At 40.8% G+C, this 17,447-nt stretch overlaps 2 protein-coding genes across 2 annotated transcripts; both read left to right on the top strand.

The window, feature by feature from the left end:
* Window positions 1-237: 237 nt before the first annotated feature.
* LOC142399297 (uncharacterized protein CXorf38 homolog) lies at window positions 238-6,811 on the top strand. The gene is made up of 6 exons (XM_075483886.1): window positions 238-487; window positions 668-802; window positions 3,231-3,353; window positions 5,189-5,338; window positions 5,440-5,646; window positions 5,747-6,811. The coding sequence occupies exons 1-6, from the start codon at window positions 281-283 to the stop codon at window positions 5,855-5,857; spliced, it is 933 nt and encodes a 310-aa protein (XP_075340001.1). The 5' UTR covers window positions 238-280; the 3' UTR covers window positions 5,858-6,811.
* Window positions 6,812-7,440: 629 nt separating this feature from the next.
* Window positions 7,441-16,211, top strand: LOC142399296 (SH2 domain-containing protein 1A-like). The gene is made up of 4 exons (XM_075483885.1): window positions 7,441-7,619; window positions 10,034-10,094; window positions 11,753-11,897; window positions 12,150-16,211. The coding sequence occupies exons 1-4, from the start codon at window positions 7,468-7,470 to the stop codon at window positions 12,197-12,199; spliced, it is 408 nt and encodes a 135-aa protein (XP_075340000.1). The 5' UTR covers window positions 7,441-7,467; the 3' UTR covers window positions 12,200-16,211.
* Window positions 16,212-17,447: the final 1,236 nt, after the last annotated feature.

Genomic DNA, 17,447 nt, shown 5'->3' with positions numbered 1-17,447 from the left:
TGATGCTTAGCGGAGACAACCACCTTCAAACCAGGAGCCTAACTTCCACACTGGTGTCGTTGCTGGCTTCCTGATAATCTTTCCTTTTTTTTAACTATATTTCTTGTCTCGATTCTATCACCCCGTTTGCAGTGAAACCAGCAGGCGCCTGGCTTAGGAAAGTAAACACCGCCATCTTGTGGCCGCTGTGTTATTTGCACTCGCTGGGTGGAGCCAAACACGAGGACGTTGAACTTGCCCTGCCTCTTTGTTGTGTTTCTCATCAGGAAATAAGTCAGAGATGGTCCATGAAGAGTTGGCGTTCCGTCTCAACGACAGAGAGTACAAGAACTGGCTGAAGGCAGGACGGTGTCTTCTCATACTGAAGGATGGCCTCCATTCGTATATCGACCAGCACATGAGAGCTTTCCACTGTGACCTGCTCAATCGTAACACTCTGCTGCAGAACCCCTGCGAGACGTCTTCATGCAAACCCCGAGGGAACACGGTATGATGTCATTCGTCATTCATGTTTGTGTTTTCTAAATAGCAGCGACAGGCTTGTGGGAGCCTACAGAACGACTGTGATTTAGTTAATACGGGTCTACTGCACCCATGTCAGTATTTGTTTATATATTTCTTATAGACAATATTTCTTATAAGTCAAATGTCATTTCTGGTTGTGTAGCTTTCCTCAGTATGCAGAGTGTGTTCCGAGTGGCGGAAAGTGATCCTGAAGCACCACAGGCACCCTGATGCCACCATCAACTGGGCAAACTGTTTCCCTCCTCACTGGAGGACAGACCACTGGGAACTGGCCAAGGTAGTTCTAACATCACCTGCTCTGCTTATATCTGCTGGAACTGTTCATATCAGAGCAATCAGGAAGAACTGCTGAAGCTGCTGAGCATGTCCGGACAGAGTTCTGCCGGAAATCACCGGAACTCAGCTATATTGCCTCATGAAACACAACTTAAAGGGATAGTTCGCCTCTTTTGACATGAAGCTGTATGACATCCCATATTAGCAATATAATTTATGAACATTTTCTTACCCCCTGCTGCGTCCTGTGAGCCGAGTCCTGGCGTTGACGAAGGTAGTCCGGTTAGTTGGCTGGGGCTTAAAAAATAAAGCGTTTTGCTTCTCAAAACAATATGCGTTCAAAAGAGTAATACATTTGCATCACAAAATCGGAAAAAGTCAGAAAAAAGTCAGACCTCACAATCGCTTGGCGCTATTTTCTCTCCCTTCATATCACTGCGTGCTGCCGCCTAGCGATAGCCGCACCTGTTACAGTGTTTGCTGCTCGGAAACAGGACTGCTCGGTCTGCACTTCGGTCTACACAGCACGCAGTGATACGAAGGTAGAGAAAATAGCGCCAAGCATTGTGAGATCTGACTTTTTCCTGCACAACGATTTTTGTGATGCAAATGTATTACTCTTTTGAACGTATATTGTTTTGAGAAGCAAAACGCTTTATTTTCTAAGCCCCAGCCAACTAGCCGCACTACGTTCGTCAACGGCAAAACGAGGCTGGAACTCTGCTCACAGGACGCAGTGGGGGGTAAGTCAATGTTCATAAATGATATTGCTAATATGGGATGTCATACAGCTTCATGTCAAAAAAGGCAAACTATCCCTTTAAAACACAGCAATTGGACCAAAGGCTTATGGGAAATGTGGTCCACATTTGACTTGTTGCACTAACAATGTTACTGGTGATTATTTCGAGTCCTTTAGGCTTCTCACCATAGTTCCAGAGCACCGCACATCACCGAGAGGGAAATGTTTTTGTCTTTTTATACATATGAGGGTGAAAGATAGTTGACTGAATCTGCAGTATTTGCTAGTAAAAACCTCCCTATTCTGTGCCATATAAAGTGTGTGTGATATATACACCGAGGTACCAACACCACATTTGAATTTTGTGACATTTCTCGGTTAAACCTGAAAATAATCAGAGAGTTTGAAGCTTTGTGCATTTTTTTTCGCCAGCCAAAAAAAAGTTGGGAGCAGTCGGGAGCACAGAACACTTGCAAATAGAAGAAAGACATCGTCTGAAATGTTAACACTGAGAAACACGAGCTGTCAGGATCACATTTGAAAAAAGCTGGGACAGAGGCAACAAAGGCTGGAAACTTTCCGTAGCGCTACGATAAAAAAAAAGACTTATTAAAAGACAACTCCGCTGCAGCATGAATCCAACCAGGCTTACAATAAGCTGCGACGTGGGTCTGTGCCGCTGAATCTACACATGTTCAGAAACTATTCCTCAAAAAGAACATCGTAATTGGGTGTTTCGCAGAGACTGTGTTACATACATCATCTTCGTGGGATAAGATTTTAAATATTACTTCATAATCGAAGTTGGTCATTTAAAAAAAAAAAAAAGAACGAAAATCAAAGTGAAAAATGCTGTAGTTACAGGCTACTCACGCTCATCCGCCTTTAGTCTTATAAATTTACATAAATCCCAGTTAGTACGGCTGTATGGAAAGAAGTGAGAGTCGCTTTGAATGATGCGGCAGCAAAGATTTGTGGGATGGAATTATCTCTTTTGCTTTCGTGAAACGTGGTCCAGTGTTTGCTACGTAAAGGAGATCATAAAAGAAGCACTGAGGCTCTTTTCCTTGGTACTTTGTGGATTTGACCAGCTATTTTCATGGCTGTTGCTTAGATACGTCCTGGTCATCCCTCTCATTTTCACTCAGTACGGAAGGTTCCTTTGCACAAAAGACTATTTGACTGAAGTCCTCGACAGTCATTTGTTTTTAGAAATAATTGGGTTCAATTGTTATGCCACTAAAATGTAGCACTTGTCAATGCTCTAAATGCCTGGTAATGATTTAATCATTTGCTGGTTTAACCCTTGAAAAGAATTACATTCATAACACCATTTATCAAAAAACAAACATAAACTTAAGTAATCCGGGAGGATTATAAAAATGTCTCTGCCGTGAAGCTGAGCCCCACCGAAAAGGTTTCACTCACCTACGACCTAAAAACATGGCAGAAAGGAGATAAATGTTGTTTTTAGTGCCCCCTAGTGTTGGAACTTTAGTACCGGTGTACCTGCTTAAATAAATGCTTTTTACAAGGAGGGCAAATGTGTGCTACACTGTTTATCTTGGTCCATAATAAATGGATGTGAGTTTTATATATCACCAAATTGGTGTAATTATTAAATGTCAATTTATATTTAGACGTGTGGATCTTTGGAGGTTTTCCCACCCTCTCTGTCTGTCTACAGGCCTACATGCCACGAGGTCAGGCCAAAGTGAGGGGGGCAGATCAGTGCGACGCATCGGCCCTGCTCAACCTGATCAACTACTGCACATGCTTCTCCTCTGTGGATCCAAAGTTGGTGAGACAGGTAAACATCGACCAAAATGGTCATAGTCACACATCGATTCTTGCATTTAAGTCTTGAAACTTGGGAATCTGCTCGCAATCCAACGTTGTCACATTATCCCCTTATAAAGAAAAACACGGCCCACCAGTAGGCCATTAGATGTTTTCTACAAAATATCATTTATTTGCAGGTGTAGCGTATAATAAGGTAGACATGTTGCGTACCGTTGGAAAGCTGAGATTCTTGATTCAGCCGATGCAAAGAGTTTAAACATGCCTCCACCACAGCAGATACATCAAGGGTAGAAACAACCGCAACAAAAATCACGAAATGGATGCAACTCACCCAGAAATCCTCCGCTGAATTATATTTTCCTGATTCAAATTATCTTTTTTTTTTTTATTGATAAGGGACGCAACAGTCCAGTTAACGGTAAACCTTTTTCCTAAAAAGTAATATTGATTCTCCAACGTGTCCCCACAGACTGCAGCTGCATCATCACGTTGCCGACAGCTGCGCCCAACTTTCACATATCATCTCTTATAAGTCCACTGTGTTTACCCCTGCATTTTGATTACTTTTTTTTTTAAGCTTTCAGTATCAAATTGGGACTGGGACTGTTTACAAAAAGTTTGTATGGACCTGAAAAAACGTTTCTTTCTTTCTTTTGTTACATCTGCAACTCCGTCTCAGTAATGACTTCAGAAAAACAGGGACAGTTGTCTATTTAGGCATAGCATTTTTTTTGGTATTTTAGGCACATTTTCGCAGAATGGGAAGGAGTTACGGAAGCTGCAATGATTGACTAAATTGATATTAACAGGCATACACCTTCCTTTCCTTCACACACACCACAGACAGCGGTGTAACACTTCCTTAATGACTTCTTCTCATATGAATGTCTGTCATCACTTCCTGTGCTTTTATGCTTTTTTTCAAAAAAATACGAAAAAGAAAAGAAAGAAAAACAACCAAGAACACGTACACAGCCACTGGTGGGGCTCTTCAGCGGTTTTAAGTCGGTGCTCTGCTCTGCTCTGCTCTTTGTGGTCACTCAGTTCAGGAAAATGCGACACTACAGACATGAGATGGTTCGCCCAGATAAGAAGTAAGACTTTGTGTGGTTTAAAGGTGCTCATAGTTATAGATGGATTTAGTCATCTTTAAGCCGAGCCAGCTCTGTATCCCCATTTTTTGTCCTTAAGCTAAGCTAAGCTAAGCTAACAGCATGAGTGCTGTTGCCTCGTATTTGACAGAAAGAGGGTATCAGCAATCGGGGCAAGATTCCTTTCACCTACCTCTGAGGAAAGAGCTGCATGTTACGAACGTGCTCTGCAAAAGATTTGGTGACCTATTTAGGGTTAACGACTCCAACCTTATCTTCCGAACAATCAGTTGTGCACTTTTAGAAGTGCTCGTGGCTCATTTAGGAGCAAAGGGAAAGGTAACAGAATGCCATTTTAGATTTTCTCACCCAGGGTGACAGGAACAGCCTTTATCGGGCTAACAAGAACGACCGTATGCATCCGCACACGGCTCATTTATGGTAAAAGCCTGACCCTGGCAGCAGAGGGGGGTCTTTAAAAGTCTGAATCTACATGCAGGGTTGATTGGTTAGCACTGGCATTGGTTGAACTGAAGCCTTATATCATGTAATCTGAGATACTAGACATTTACCCTTAAGAAAAAAAATATTTATCTGCATATTAGGATTGAAAACAAACACCTGTCTAGTAGGTGAATAGGGGAATATTCTAAATAGTATCAGTGTTTTTTCTTTATTCACCGGCTGCAGCAGTAATGAACAGTGTTTTAACTGGTATTCTGTGATATTTGTCTGTGTGTGTTTTCTTCAGGTGATCCAATACAGGAATGAGTTGATGCATTCTTGTGAGTTTCGTGTGAAGGATGAATGGATGAGGCACTACTGGACCGCTCTGAAACACTTTGCGCAGCAGCTCAGGCACGTACCACAGATGGCAACAGCTGGACAGCAAATAGAAAATGTGAGCATGTTTGTTCAGGACTGCAGCTGAAGTATTTCCGTGTAATGGAAAGCGATCGGCTACGTGAATGATGTTTCGTCTCCTCACATTGTTCCGTGCAGATGCTGACTGTGGATTTGTCAATATCCATCTTCGGTGTGGACCAAATGGACTCTGCTGGTTTGTTTGATGGACTACAATCTGACTCTGTAAGCCAATCAACGGCCAGCGCTGAGCTCGTCAGCCAATGGGAAACTGAGCTGCTGCAGGAGATGTTGCAGGAGTGTCTGCACACTGCTGCTGAGGATGATGATGATGCCAAGTCACAGGTGGGAAGAACAGCGACGGACGTCCCTTTGCATTTGCTCACTTAAACACAGTCGTTGAAAAGACACTTTGACTCCCCCTGACTTTCTGTCTCCTCCACAGGACACAGAGCAGCTGAAGAGGCTGGGGGGCTTCCTGCAGACCAACCAAGATCTGAGTGAGAGGTTTTCTACAGAGCTCCAAGCCATCAACTCACTCCAGCCCCGAGAATGAGAAGAAAGGGAAATGAGGAGTTTATTATCTGCAATGTACTTGTATTCAATAATTGAAATGGTCAGACTTTAAATTGGAGAGCAAAGCTCTCAGTCTGTTTGCTTTTTTTAAAAAAGAGAGAGAAGAAAATGACACGTGTACTCGAATTCATTCTGAATTCAGCTGAATTTGTCTATGATACAGAAGCCCTTATGAGCAAATTGAAAAAATAAACCCTTTGATTGAAAAAATATTAAGAAAAGAAAGACATTTCCACCCATTTCACACAAAAAAAAAGGATGCAGAAAGATTGGCCTTTAAGAACAGATTTTTCCATCATTCATAATAAAAGCCTGGAAAATCATTTAGAAAAAATGAGACGACTAGAAATATGATTTTCTCACTTCTCTTATACGGTTTCTATGCTATCGTTTAAGTTTATGGAAAGGTGTTGGTTAGTTGGCTATGGTCAGTCAGACAAATAATGTCAGTCTGATGAGGTGATATAATCGCTTGTTTGTGTGTGTTCTCTGTGGGAATCCACTGACAAAAGACTACAGAATCCGGTCTTAATAAACTTGTTTAAAAACCGAATTTTCAGTGCAAACTGTTGAAATCTGTGTAAATTCATGTGTGTGGGTTGTCAAAACCCGATTTTTCAGCTGTGTGAAAATACCAGGGAAGTGTGTTACAAGCACAGGTACAAGTAAGGAAACTACAAGCCAATGAAAGAAAGGCTGACAAAGTGAAAACTGGGAGTTGGAGCAAGTTAAATTGAAGGGTTTTTCAGCTATTACTCTGTTGAGGATTAGTTCCTGTCTAATTAAATCTATCCATTCACTTAAATAGCCTTTTTTTCACATGAGAAATCATTGATTATCTAGAAAAGGGTCAAAGGTCAAATTTAAAGTGTTTTGTGTCTTGTTTTCCACAAGAAAATAAAAAAGTCAACTCCTACGACATCACCTGTTTTAATGATGTCTACCTTTTGAAAATGTAAAGTTCAAGACTCTTCTTTTCTGCACTTTAAAATAAGTCTACAGCGGTTTCACTCGCTGCTTTTTGAATACACCTTTTTCTCACTTATACTAAGTAAAACTTGCACAAAATCCAACGACGCCTTTGAATAAGGTTTTGTTTTTTTGTGTGTGTGGGGAGTCGGGTTGGTTGGTGGTTTGTGTGCGTCTGCACACATCTGTCTGCCTAAAATCACCCTTCTTTGTCTAATTAAGATCAACTGAAAGTTTCTGAGTGTGTGTAAGATTGTTGACACACACACAAGCTCAGGAAACACATCGATTTCAGCTTTTTAATTCAATCCATGATAGTTCAGAGAAAAGTGTTGATTTTGTCCGGACATTTTGATCTTTTGTGACTCTCACGACAAGAACTAAACTAAGAGTCAACAGAGTGTAAAAATGGCGGGGGCTACTTTCGTTTTTGGCGGATTAGAGCTATTATCTGTCAGGTTAACAGCAGTGTAAGTCATGTGAGGACTTACCGCATGTAAGAAAGGTGTGAAAGCCAGAAATGCTTTTCCTGCCTCATAACCTTTCACATGCAATGGTGCTACTTCAGTCTGCTGCACCTTCCTCTACACGGCACAAATAGATGTCTGCCTCTGAGGCAACATGGAGAGGGAGGGGATGTTCATTCAGTCTATCTACTATGGGCAAATTGGAAGCGAGGCCACAGAAAGACTGATGGAGATTTATGGACATGATGGCAGCTTTCTGCTGAGAGACAGTCAGACGGTGCAGGGGGCTTACTGCCTGTGTGTGAGGTGAGCGTTTGATGCAGAGGTACATGTTTGATCAAAAGGGATGTTTTCATCCTGTTTTTTTTTTTTTTTAAGAAAAAAGGTTGCTCTTGATTTTATCTGTTTGTCCGTGAACATACTAAGAAGGTTTTGTTCTTTCTAACATAAGTGCATGTATCACACGTAGACGAGCTGTGAAAACCAATGTTAACAGGGCGTTCACACAATATCCCCTTCACGGTTGCACCATCAAACTTTTCAAACACAACTTTGTCAAAGTTTTTGACAAAGTTTTTGATGCACACTGACGAGTGGACCGTAAAAACTGTAGAAAGAGGCAATCATATTGCCCATAATGGAATTCTGCTTGTGTTTTTTGGCAGATTTTTACTTTGTTGAATTGAATAAGGGACATTGTCCTAAAATTTAGAAAGATAATGATAAAAAGAAGTATTCTGACACTGTGGATAAGAATACTAGTACCTTTCCGTTGACCATGTTTTAAGCATTTTTTTTCTAGTGACATTGATTGCAGAGTATCTCTCATAAACTTACAACTACGTTCGAGTACTTCCGACCAGCGGCGGTATTCTGATCATTTAATCGAGTCCCACTGTAAAAGTCCTCTTTAGCTACATGTGAACACACTAGTTGCTTTGAAGTGTAGTTAGTTTCTAAATGTAAATTACATGGCAATGTCATTTTTTTCCACAATAACATAACTGTAATCTTATCTGAATACTTTTGGACCACTTCTGTATCAAACTCCAAGTGGACCGTTTCAAATACAAAAAAAGTTTACGGCCACAAAAGTTTCTGTTCCAAAATTTGTGTTTCAAAAAACTTTTTTAATAAACAAAAAAAAAAGCAAACCTATTAAATTACCCTCATACTGTCAACAGTACTGGAACATACACAGGTACTGTGAGTGTGCACGACATGTGTCTTTTGTTTTAAAAGGACTATTCTTGTGGTGCAAAATGATGCAAAAGACCCGTCCTCTCAAAGCATCTTCCGTTTTGATGCAAGGTGAAGGAATTAAGCCAATTTATTCATGATTTGTTTGAGAAGAAAAGGAAATTTAGGTTCAACGAGGAGCTAAACTTAAGTTAATATCCTGGAGATTATAGGCAGAATTCATAATTGGTCAGATCAAACGGCCTTTTACATGCCCTCAGGTGTACTGTAAAGGTTAAATGTCATTTCAAATTCAGTCTGAACTGATTATTGTTCTGAATTTATCTGACCATGTGGATGCACTTAAAGTATTCAAAGTAAAAGCTCTCAGTTTTGTGATAAATGTACAGCTGTGTTTTAAACGACATAAAAGGCATTCATATGTTACTGTTGTAGCTTGTGGTGGCGTTAATGTGATGGTTTGGCTAAAATTCACAGTGATGATAAATGTTACTTACATCATATCCCATCACTATATAGATATATATATATATGTATATATTTCAGTCCAGAGTTTGTGGTGCAATGATGTGTGTGGGTATTGGTCAAGGATATGACGAGGGGCGGGGTCATTAACATTTGGATTTAGATATAATATTTAGGTTTAGATTTAGATATAATATTTAGGTTTAGGTTTAGATATTAGATTTAAAGTTTAAATTTAAATATGATATTAGATTGAACATTTACTGAACAAACCCAGCTGTCATTGGGCGAGAGGCAGGGTGCACCCCGGACAGATCAGAGACAAACAACCATCCACGCTCACACTCACTCCTAGGGACAATTTTGAGTCGCCAGTTAACCTGACATGCATGTTTTTGGGAGGTACACACAGAAAGGCCCCAGCCACGAGTCAAACCAGGAACCCTCTCGCTGTGAGGCAGCGGTGCTAACCAGCACACCCCCGTGCAGCCCTTGTGCCTCATAGCACACGCAAATTTGCTTTAAAGCCCCAACCCGCAAGCAGTCAGGAATGGTTCCAGGAATTTTCTATGTTCCACATACCTCGTCTTTGTCAGACTGTGGGTGGCGCTCTGTAGCCTCAAGGGAAAATCTCCAATCACAGCAGTTATGGCTGATTTTGCTCATCATATTGTCTTGGAAAACAATTTAAAAATAATAATAAATTTTAAAAAAAATCTTACAGGCCTGATAACGAGGTTAAAAATTCAATATTTAACAGAGAGCGATTTATTTACCATTTATCAAATGATTTAAATATGCCGCTTGCAGAGTGGAAAATCACAAGAAAAAGGTATGTATGAAACCGCTGACTGAAAATCCAAATATGGCAGACTGAGATGTGATTTTTGCAACTTGTGTTAAATACAAAAACAGAAAACAGTGAGTCATCTTCAGCCCCAGAACATCATACCATGTCTCTTTCAGAATGAATGTGCACATCAGAACTTTTTTTTTTTTCCGTGTGTTCACATTTCAGAGAAAGTCATTCAAATTTCAGAAGTTTTGTTTTACAGAAAAGCTCCTTTTGTGCATACCTACAGACTTGTACACACTGCTGACAGCTGGTACCTTCAAGTAAGTGACCATCAGAACGCAGATCACACATACAGTCAAGCCCAAAATTATTAATTCCTCTGGCAAATTTGGACTTAAAGTTACTTTTATTCGACCAGCAAGTTTTTTCTTCATTGGAAATGATACAGGCATCTCCCAGAAAATAATGAGACGATGTACAAGAGGCATCATTGTGGAAAATTATATTTCTCAGCTTTTGTTTACATTTGAACAAAAAGTGGCCTGTCCAAAATTATTCATACCCTTCTCAATAGTTAATAGAAAAGCCTTTATTGGCCATTACAGCAATCAAATGCTTTCTATAATTGCTGACCAGCTTTTTGCATGTCTCCACTGGTATTTTTGCCCGTTCATCTTCAGCGATGACCTCCAACTCTTTCAGGTTGGAAGGTCTTCTTGCCATGACCCTGATCTTTAGCTCCCTCCACAGATTCAAGTCAGGACTCTGGCTTCACCACTGCAAAACGTTCATGTTTTTTTCCACTAATCATTTCTTCACCACTTTTGCTGTGCGTTTTGGGTCGTTGTCGTGCTGAAATGTCCACTGGTGCCCAAGGCCAACTTTCTCCGCAGACTGCTTGATGTTGTTGGTAAGAATCTTGATGTACTGCTCTTTTTTCATGGTGCCGTTTACTGTGATCCATTGGGTGAAAATTTCCCCCAAAGCATTAGGTTCCCACCACCATGTTTGACAGTGGGGATGGTGTTCTAAGGGTTGAAGGCTTCTCCTTTTTTTTTTTTCTTTTAAAAAACGCCAAATAAAAGACATATCATTCTGGCCAAACAATAAAATTTTGTTTCATTTGACCATAAACCAGAAGACCAGAAGTCTTCTTCTTCATCCAGATGAGCATTTGCAAAGGCCAAGCAGGCTTCTGTGTGCCTTATCTGGAGAAGTGGCGTCCTCCTTGGTCTGCGTCCGTGGAACCCAGCAGTGTGCAGTGTCCGTTGGACTGTCTGCCTTGAGACGTTGCCACCAGCAGAGCCCAGAGTCACCAGGATGGCTTTGGTGGTGATCCTTGGATTCATTTTTTACTTCTCTAATTATCCTCCTTGTCAGCAAAGGTGTCTTTTGGCTTCCGACCACATCCTCAGATTTTCCACAGTGCGGACCGTTTTGTAATTTTTAGAAATACTTTGCACGGTAGTCACTAGAACTTGAAAACATTTAGATTTGGCCTTATAGCCCTTTCCTGACTTGTGCGCAGCCACAGGTCCTCAGTGCGCTCCTTTATCTTAGCCATGTCTGTCCACAAACCAACTGCAGAGAGCTGCTGTTTTTCACCTGTTGAGTTGATTAAAACTTAGGATGCTTTAGAACAGCTTGGACTATTTGGAATGGTATAGAACTTTGGATTTTCCCATAGCCTGTGACAGTTTGCAAAGGGTATGAATAATTTTGGACATGCCACTTTTTATTCAAATGTAAACAAAAGCTGAGAAATATAATTTTCCACAATGATGCCCCTTGTACATCATCTTATCATTTTATGAGAGACGCATGTGTCATTTCCAATCAAGAAAAAACTTGCTGGTTGACTAAAAGTAACTTTAAGTGAAGATTTGCCTGGGGTATGAATCATTTCGGGCTTGACTGTATAGACAACTAATTAAGTGTTTCAAGATTTGAATGTGTTTGTGTGTGCATGTGTGGTTAGCAGGATTCAAGAAACAGACTGCTGAGATTTGAAACTCTGGAGTTACTGATAGACCACCACAGAAGGGCTACAGGCTCTCATGTTGGTGTCGTCCCCCTCAACGCTCCACTAGAGAAAAGGCAAATACCAGACAGGTTTTTTCAAGGTACGGCACACGTGGACACACATTTTTTCTCTGCTTCATGTAGTCCAATGAAATCCTATCGAGTTGCAACTGCATGATTATGTACCAAAAACTGGCCCATGCACTTACACAGATACAAACACATACACCCGGGTATCATTTGTGTCTGTGGTGTGTCAAAGGGGTTTATTTCATCTATGAAAAGCCTGTGGTGGCTGATGACATACTCTATAAACTCTTGCACCATTTAACTGTTCTACATCTCCACCACAGGGCTGGTCTACATGGAAATGAACAGCAGCACAAGCAACTCTGCCGAGTGAGGCCTCGTCTTTAGGCCAACAGACCGTGGAGCAGTTCAAATGCTTTTTACTTTGTGGAAGAAGTTTTGTTCATTTTGTTTTATATGTCGATATGTGTTTATTGAAAAGTAATTTAAGTGGGTTTTTTTACTTTTTCTTGAGAGCACGTGGGTGTGATTTTTTTTCTTCTTTTTCTCGAACTTGTTATAATTAGTTTTGTTTTAAAGCAATACAATGTAACTTCTCAAAAAGCTCATTATGGAGCTCCCCCTACAGGCTTGGAGGTAATGTACGGTTAAGGGCGGTTTATGGTCGGAAACCAGGTCGTCTGCATGTGTGTCGCAGTTAACGCAGATATGCCCCCCCCTACGCAGACACTCTGGTGCACCTCCCCAAAATTGTAACTCACCGCAGACAGTCCCGCAGACATCGTCGCAGGGAGGAGAGAAAGGAGGCCTCTGATTGGTCAACTCTACATCCGCTCTACACTATGCGTATTTCCGGTTTGCTAACCAGCTAATGGTGACGCTAACCGTGCTAACCGTGACGATTCTTTTGCCTCTATGCCAGCTCCAGTAGTAGCAATATTTATTCTATTTCTAGATCGATCAGCTGCATCTAAATCAAAGTGCGCATTCGTCTAGTCGCCATTGTTGTTGAATGACCTCCGTAACCGGAAGAGAAACACACCACCCACCACACCCACAATCCTAGCTTGTTCGTGATTGTCCCTCTTGCGTTGTGGCGTGGAATTAACATAGCGCAGACCGCGCTTCAAAATTGGGCATAAATCAAAAAATGCGAGAGTATACACGGCCCTTTACGGTCTCTTGCTTTGTTGGCCTCTCTCTTTCTCTTCCTTGCTTCATCAGTCACGTCTTCTTCTGTTTCTTAGGTGCCTCTGCCATGATGATCGTACTGACAATGTTGCGCAAGCTTAGCCTTATACCTGGGAGCGTGAGAGGGGTCTATTTGTTTTTTGCGGTAGATGTGCCAGAAAGCAAGTCGAAGTACTTCCGCTCAGCTCCCGGGCTGGTCCAGCAAAGTTACATAGCGCAGTTTTTCCAACTCAGACCCCCGAAGGGCACAGGAGACAGGCCAATCGTAATATTAAAACTCATTCTAGCTGCACAATTTTTTTCAAGCTGTTATTTTAAGGTAGAAATGTTACATAGTATTGGTTTAAGTCATCATGTATTCATATTCAGATTCAGATTCAGATTCAACTTTATCGTCATTGTACAGAGTATAGGTACAGAGCCAATGAAATGCAGTAGTTCTGCATTTCTGCATTTAAAAAATTCAGTAGTTTTCCAGCGAACAGGACATTATGGTTTAGAACTATAAGATAACATAACTGGTTAGAAGTGGCTCGTATAACAGGAACAGATTAAACTTCTCTACCTTCTCAGATTTGGTCTGTTGCATTAGATAGACGCCCAAAACAACACTCACACACATTGCTAAACACATTGCATGTACAAATATGTGAACATTGTTTGGCCTGTCCACGTCGCTGGTAACTGGCCAATTATACTGAGTACATCCAATGTTGATTATCCAACGTGTAAATCCAATCTCTGTGCAGGGCAGACCCAGCCCAAGAAGATAAATGTGAACTGTTTCCAGAGTACAGGGCTCGTTCTGACAGAGACCCTTACTTTACCCGTGACCTTGATAAATACTTTGTATGTGAGCCGAAGATTTCGGTTTGTTCATGGGCTTTCAAGAAAAGAATCGGGCTGGCTGAAACTGTTAGACTGCATACCGATGTAAAGGGAATAATAATAGGACATAAGGAACATAAAATTGCCCTGTATGCGGACGATATCCTTGTTTTTCTGTCCTCCCCTCAGTTATCAATTTCTGCAATTATGGATATTTTTATTATGTTTAGTAATATATCGGGCTATAAAATAAATTTAGATAAGTCTGAAGCTATGCCACTGGGAACCCTAAATTCTACGGATGTTCGGGAGAGTTTTCCTTTTAGATGGTCGAGATCTGGCTTTACTTATTTAGGGATAAAAGTGTCCTCAGACTTGAGAGATCTGCGAAAATTAAATTTTGCCTCAATCTGTGCTTCAGTTAAGAGAGACCTGGAGCGATGGCAAAACTTGCCCTTTTCCTTGTTTGGCCGAATTAGTCTAATTAAGATGAACGTGCTCCCTCGACTTTTATACCCTCTCCAAATACTCCCTTTATATCTAACAAAGAAAATCATCCTAGACTTAGAGAAGGCATTTTCCAGATTTATTTGGCAAGGCAGAAAACCTAGGCAAAGGCTTAAGACATTACAATTACCTATGGACGCTGGCGGTCTTTCTATGCCTAATATATTGTTTTACAACTGGGCCTGTCATGCAAGCCATCTCTGGCTTTGATTACATTCATATCTTAGCAGAGAGACCTGTATTGACTCTTGGGCCTGTCACCCTTATTTCCCATGGAGCTTAATCATGTGTGAGGCAAAGAAGATAAATCCAGAAGTAAAGCGCAATCTTATCATCTACAACAGCATCAGGATATGGCATGATATATCCAAATACGTGGGAAGAAGAAATGTGAAGTCTCTACTGTCTCCCATAACCCAAAATCCTGATTTTCCCGCAGGTGTCAGCTCACACACTTTCCTCTCTTGGAGGGACATGGGCATTCATATATTCGGCAATTTTGTTAGAGATAATGTCTTACTATCCTTTCAGCAGCTACAGGAAGCATTTAATATTCCCAAACACCACTTTTTTGGGTATTTACAGGTTAGGCATTTTGTGTCTTCACACACCACCTCTCTCTGCTAACATCTCTTACAGTGAGGTTGAAAATTTTCTTCTAAAGCGCAAAAACAGAAAACATTTTATTGCGGCATTCTACTCACTTCTTGGTTCTTCTACCACATATTACTTACCAGACATTTCTCATAGATGGGAAAAAGATTTGAATCACGAATCTGTTGAGGATGATTGGCAGGCAGCTATACATTTGATCAGATCTGCATCTACATGGAACCAATTGAGAGAAAGTCAGTACAAGATACTTCATAGGCTGTATATTACTCCTGTTATTCTAAATAAGATCGATCACTCCATTTCTCCTCTGTGTACCAAATGCAACTTAGAAAGAGGGACATATTTCCATTATTTTTGGAAATGTAAACATATTTCCAGATTTTGGTCGCTTATTTCAAAAGTGATTAGTGCAATATTTAAAACAAAAATTGAGAAAGACCCTGGGGTTTTCCTCCTAGGCCTTCCCTCTAGAGACTTACATCTCTCCACATTACATTATTAGCTACTTGAAAAACTACTTTTAGCTGCTCGAAAGTGTATACTGCAAACCTGGATCAAAACTCTTCCACCTAGTGTTACCCTTTGGTACAGGGAGATCTTTAATATCCTCCCTCATGAAAGGTTACAAGCTGTTGTGAAGGGTAAGGACAAATTATTTTTAAAAGTTTGGACTCCCTTCTTAGACTATTTACCTGTGGATCTGAAAAATCTGTTATTGATGTGCAGATAGTTTTCTGAATGGAAGAAGGCTTCCCCCTGTAACCCTTAAAGTGTGAGATATGGAGATAGTGGGCTGTGGATGACTGGTGTCTTTTTATTTTATTTTTTTCTTTATTTTTTATTATTATTACTATTATTATTTTATGTATGTATATGTATATCTCTTTTTGGACTTTTGTTGATAGGAGTCATTATCACTGTATTAGTCACTATGACCTTTCTTTCTAAGTCTATAGCTGCATTGTATGCGCTGTCTGAGGGGTTGGGATGGGGGGTTTTGTTTTCTGTATTTTGTATAACAATAAATGTGTTTAAATAAAATAAAGAAAAGAAAAGAATCGGGCTAACGAACTAATGCTGTATAATTGTAGGTTGTAGTTTCTGACCAGTGCAGGACATACAGAAAAATCAGCTGGTTCTTGTTTGGTCTTTTAACTTCAGAGGTGGCGAATGCAAACTCATCACTGTGAATATAAACGTATGACACATTACACTGTATCAGTATCTATTAATAAAAACACCAATAAAGAAACAGTGTGAAAAAAACAAGGACACCTCGTGATTCAGTAGCTTATAGAACCACTTTTGGCATCAATGTTTTGTATGATGTTAGCAGTGTCTCACATCTTTATGAAGGAATGCTGGCTCACTCTTCTTCAGAAAGTTCATTCAGTTCATTGAGGTTTGTTTAATCACAGCTCTCCTTTGACTGAGTCATTGCAACGCCTCGATTCTTTTCTTTCTCAGTCATTCTGTTGTAGATTTGCTGCTGTGTTTGGGATTGTTATCCTGTTGCATGACCCAGTTTCAGCCAAGCTTTAGCTGTCATACAGTCGTGTTTCAGTCAGTTTGACTCTAGTCTTGACTCTGTGCTGATACACTGTGTTTATATTGGTTTGTTATGGTAATGGTGATTCATTTCATTTCCCAAGCTCACAACCTCCCAACTCGTACTTGGCCGAGCTTGTGACTCCCGGGCTTTCAGCTGAGCAGAGCCGACCTTGTAAACTTCTCAACCAACTCTGGCTGAGCCCCAGCCTCTCGCACGGATGTCTCGTAAATACAAAAAAAGAAGAAAAAATACAATTTATGGACATGTTAACAAGGTTAGGAAGTTGACCTTTACAGGAAGGGGACCTTAATGCACACAGATGGCATGGTCGTGGTTTGGAGTAACCCTCTGTCAGAAAGCAAATAGGTGTCCTGTATTTCTCCAAAATGACACCTTCACCTTTATATTACTAATTTATCTCCCCATTTGATTCTCATGTTTTGCAGTTTTATGGAGTTTTCAACATTTCTCCAATTCATTGTTTGCTATGAACAGTAAAGAGAAAAAGCATTAAAACTGTCACACTCTGGCTTGTGCCCTGTTTTGGTTGTTTTCTTTTCGTTTGTCTCTGGGTTTTTTCCCCTTCTCTCCTTTGCCTGCACAGGGTGTGCATGTGGGAGGCGGAGCTGGCATGCCTGATTGGAGCTTCACGAGGCACACCTGTTCCTGATCGGCGCAATCAACAGGCTTTCTTAAGGAGTTTCTGGTCTGCTTGCCGATGCTGGATTATTCACCTGCCTATGGTAAAAGTTTGCTGAGTAACGCGTGTATTCTCGAGTACCATTTGGTCAATAATAAAACCACTCTCTTCTTCCTCAGCACGGCTGCCTCGTGAATGCTGCCTGGGCCTGCTCCGCTCTTCCCACGCCTCTGCTCCAAAACCCAGCCTAAGCTCTACCCTTTTTGTAGAGTCTCTTTTGGTTATATT

Source organism: Odontesthes bonariensis, chromosome 14 (assembly GCF_027942865.1).
Source record: "Odontesthes bonariensis isolate fOdoBon6 chromosome 14, fOdoBon6.hap1, whole genome shotgun sequence".
Lineage (NCBI taxonomy): Eukaryota > Metazoa > Chordata > Actinopteri > Atheriniformes > Atherinopsidae > Odontesthes > Odontesthes bonariensis.
Note: the sequence above shows the minus strand (reverse complement) of the source record. Positions and strands in the feature narration are given on the sequence as shown.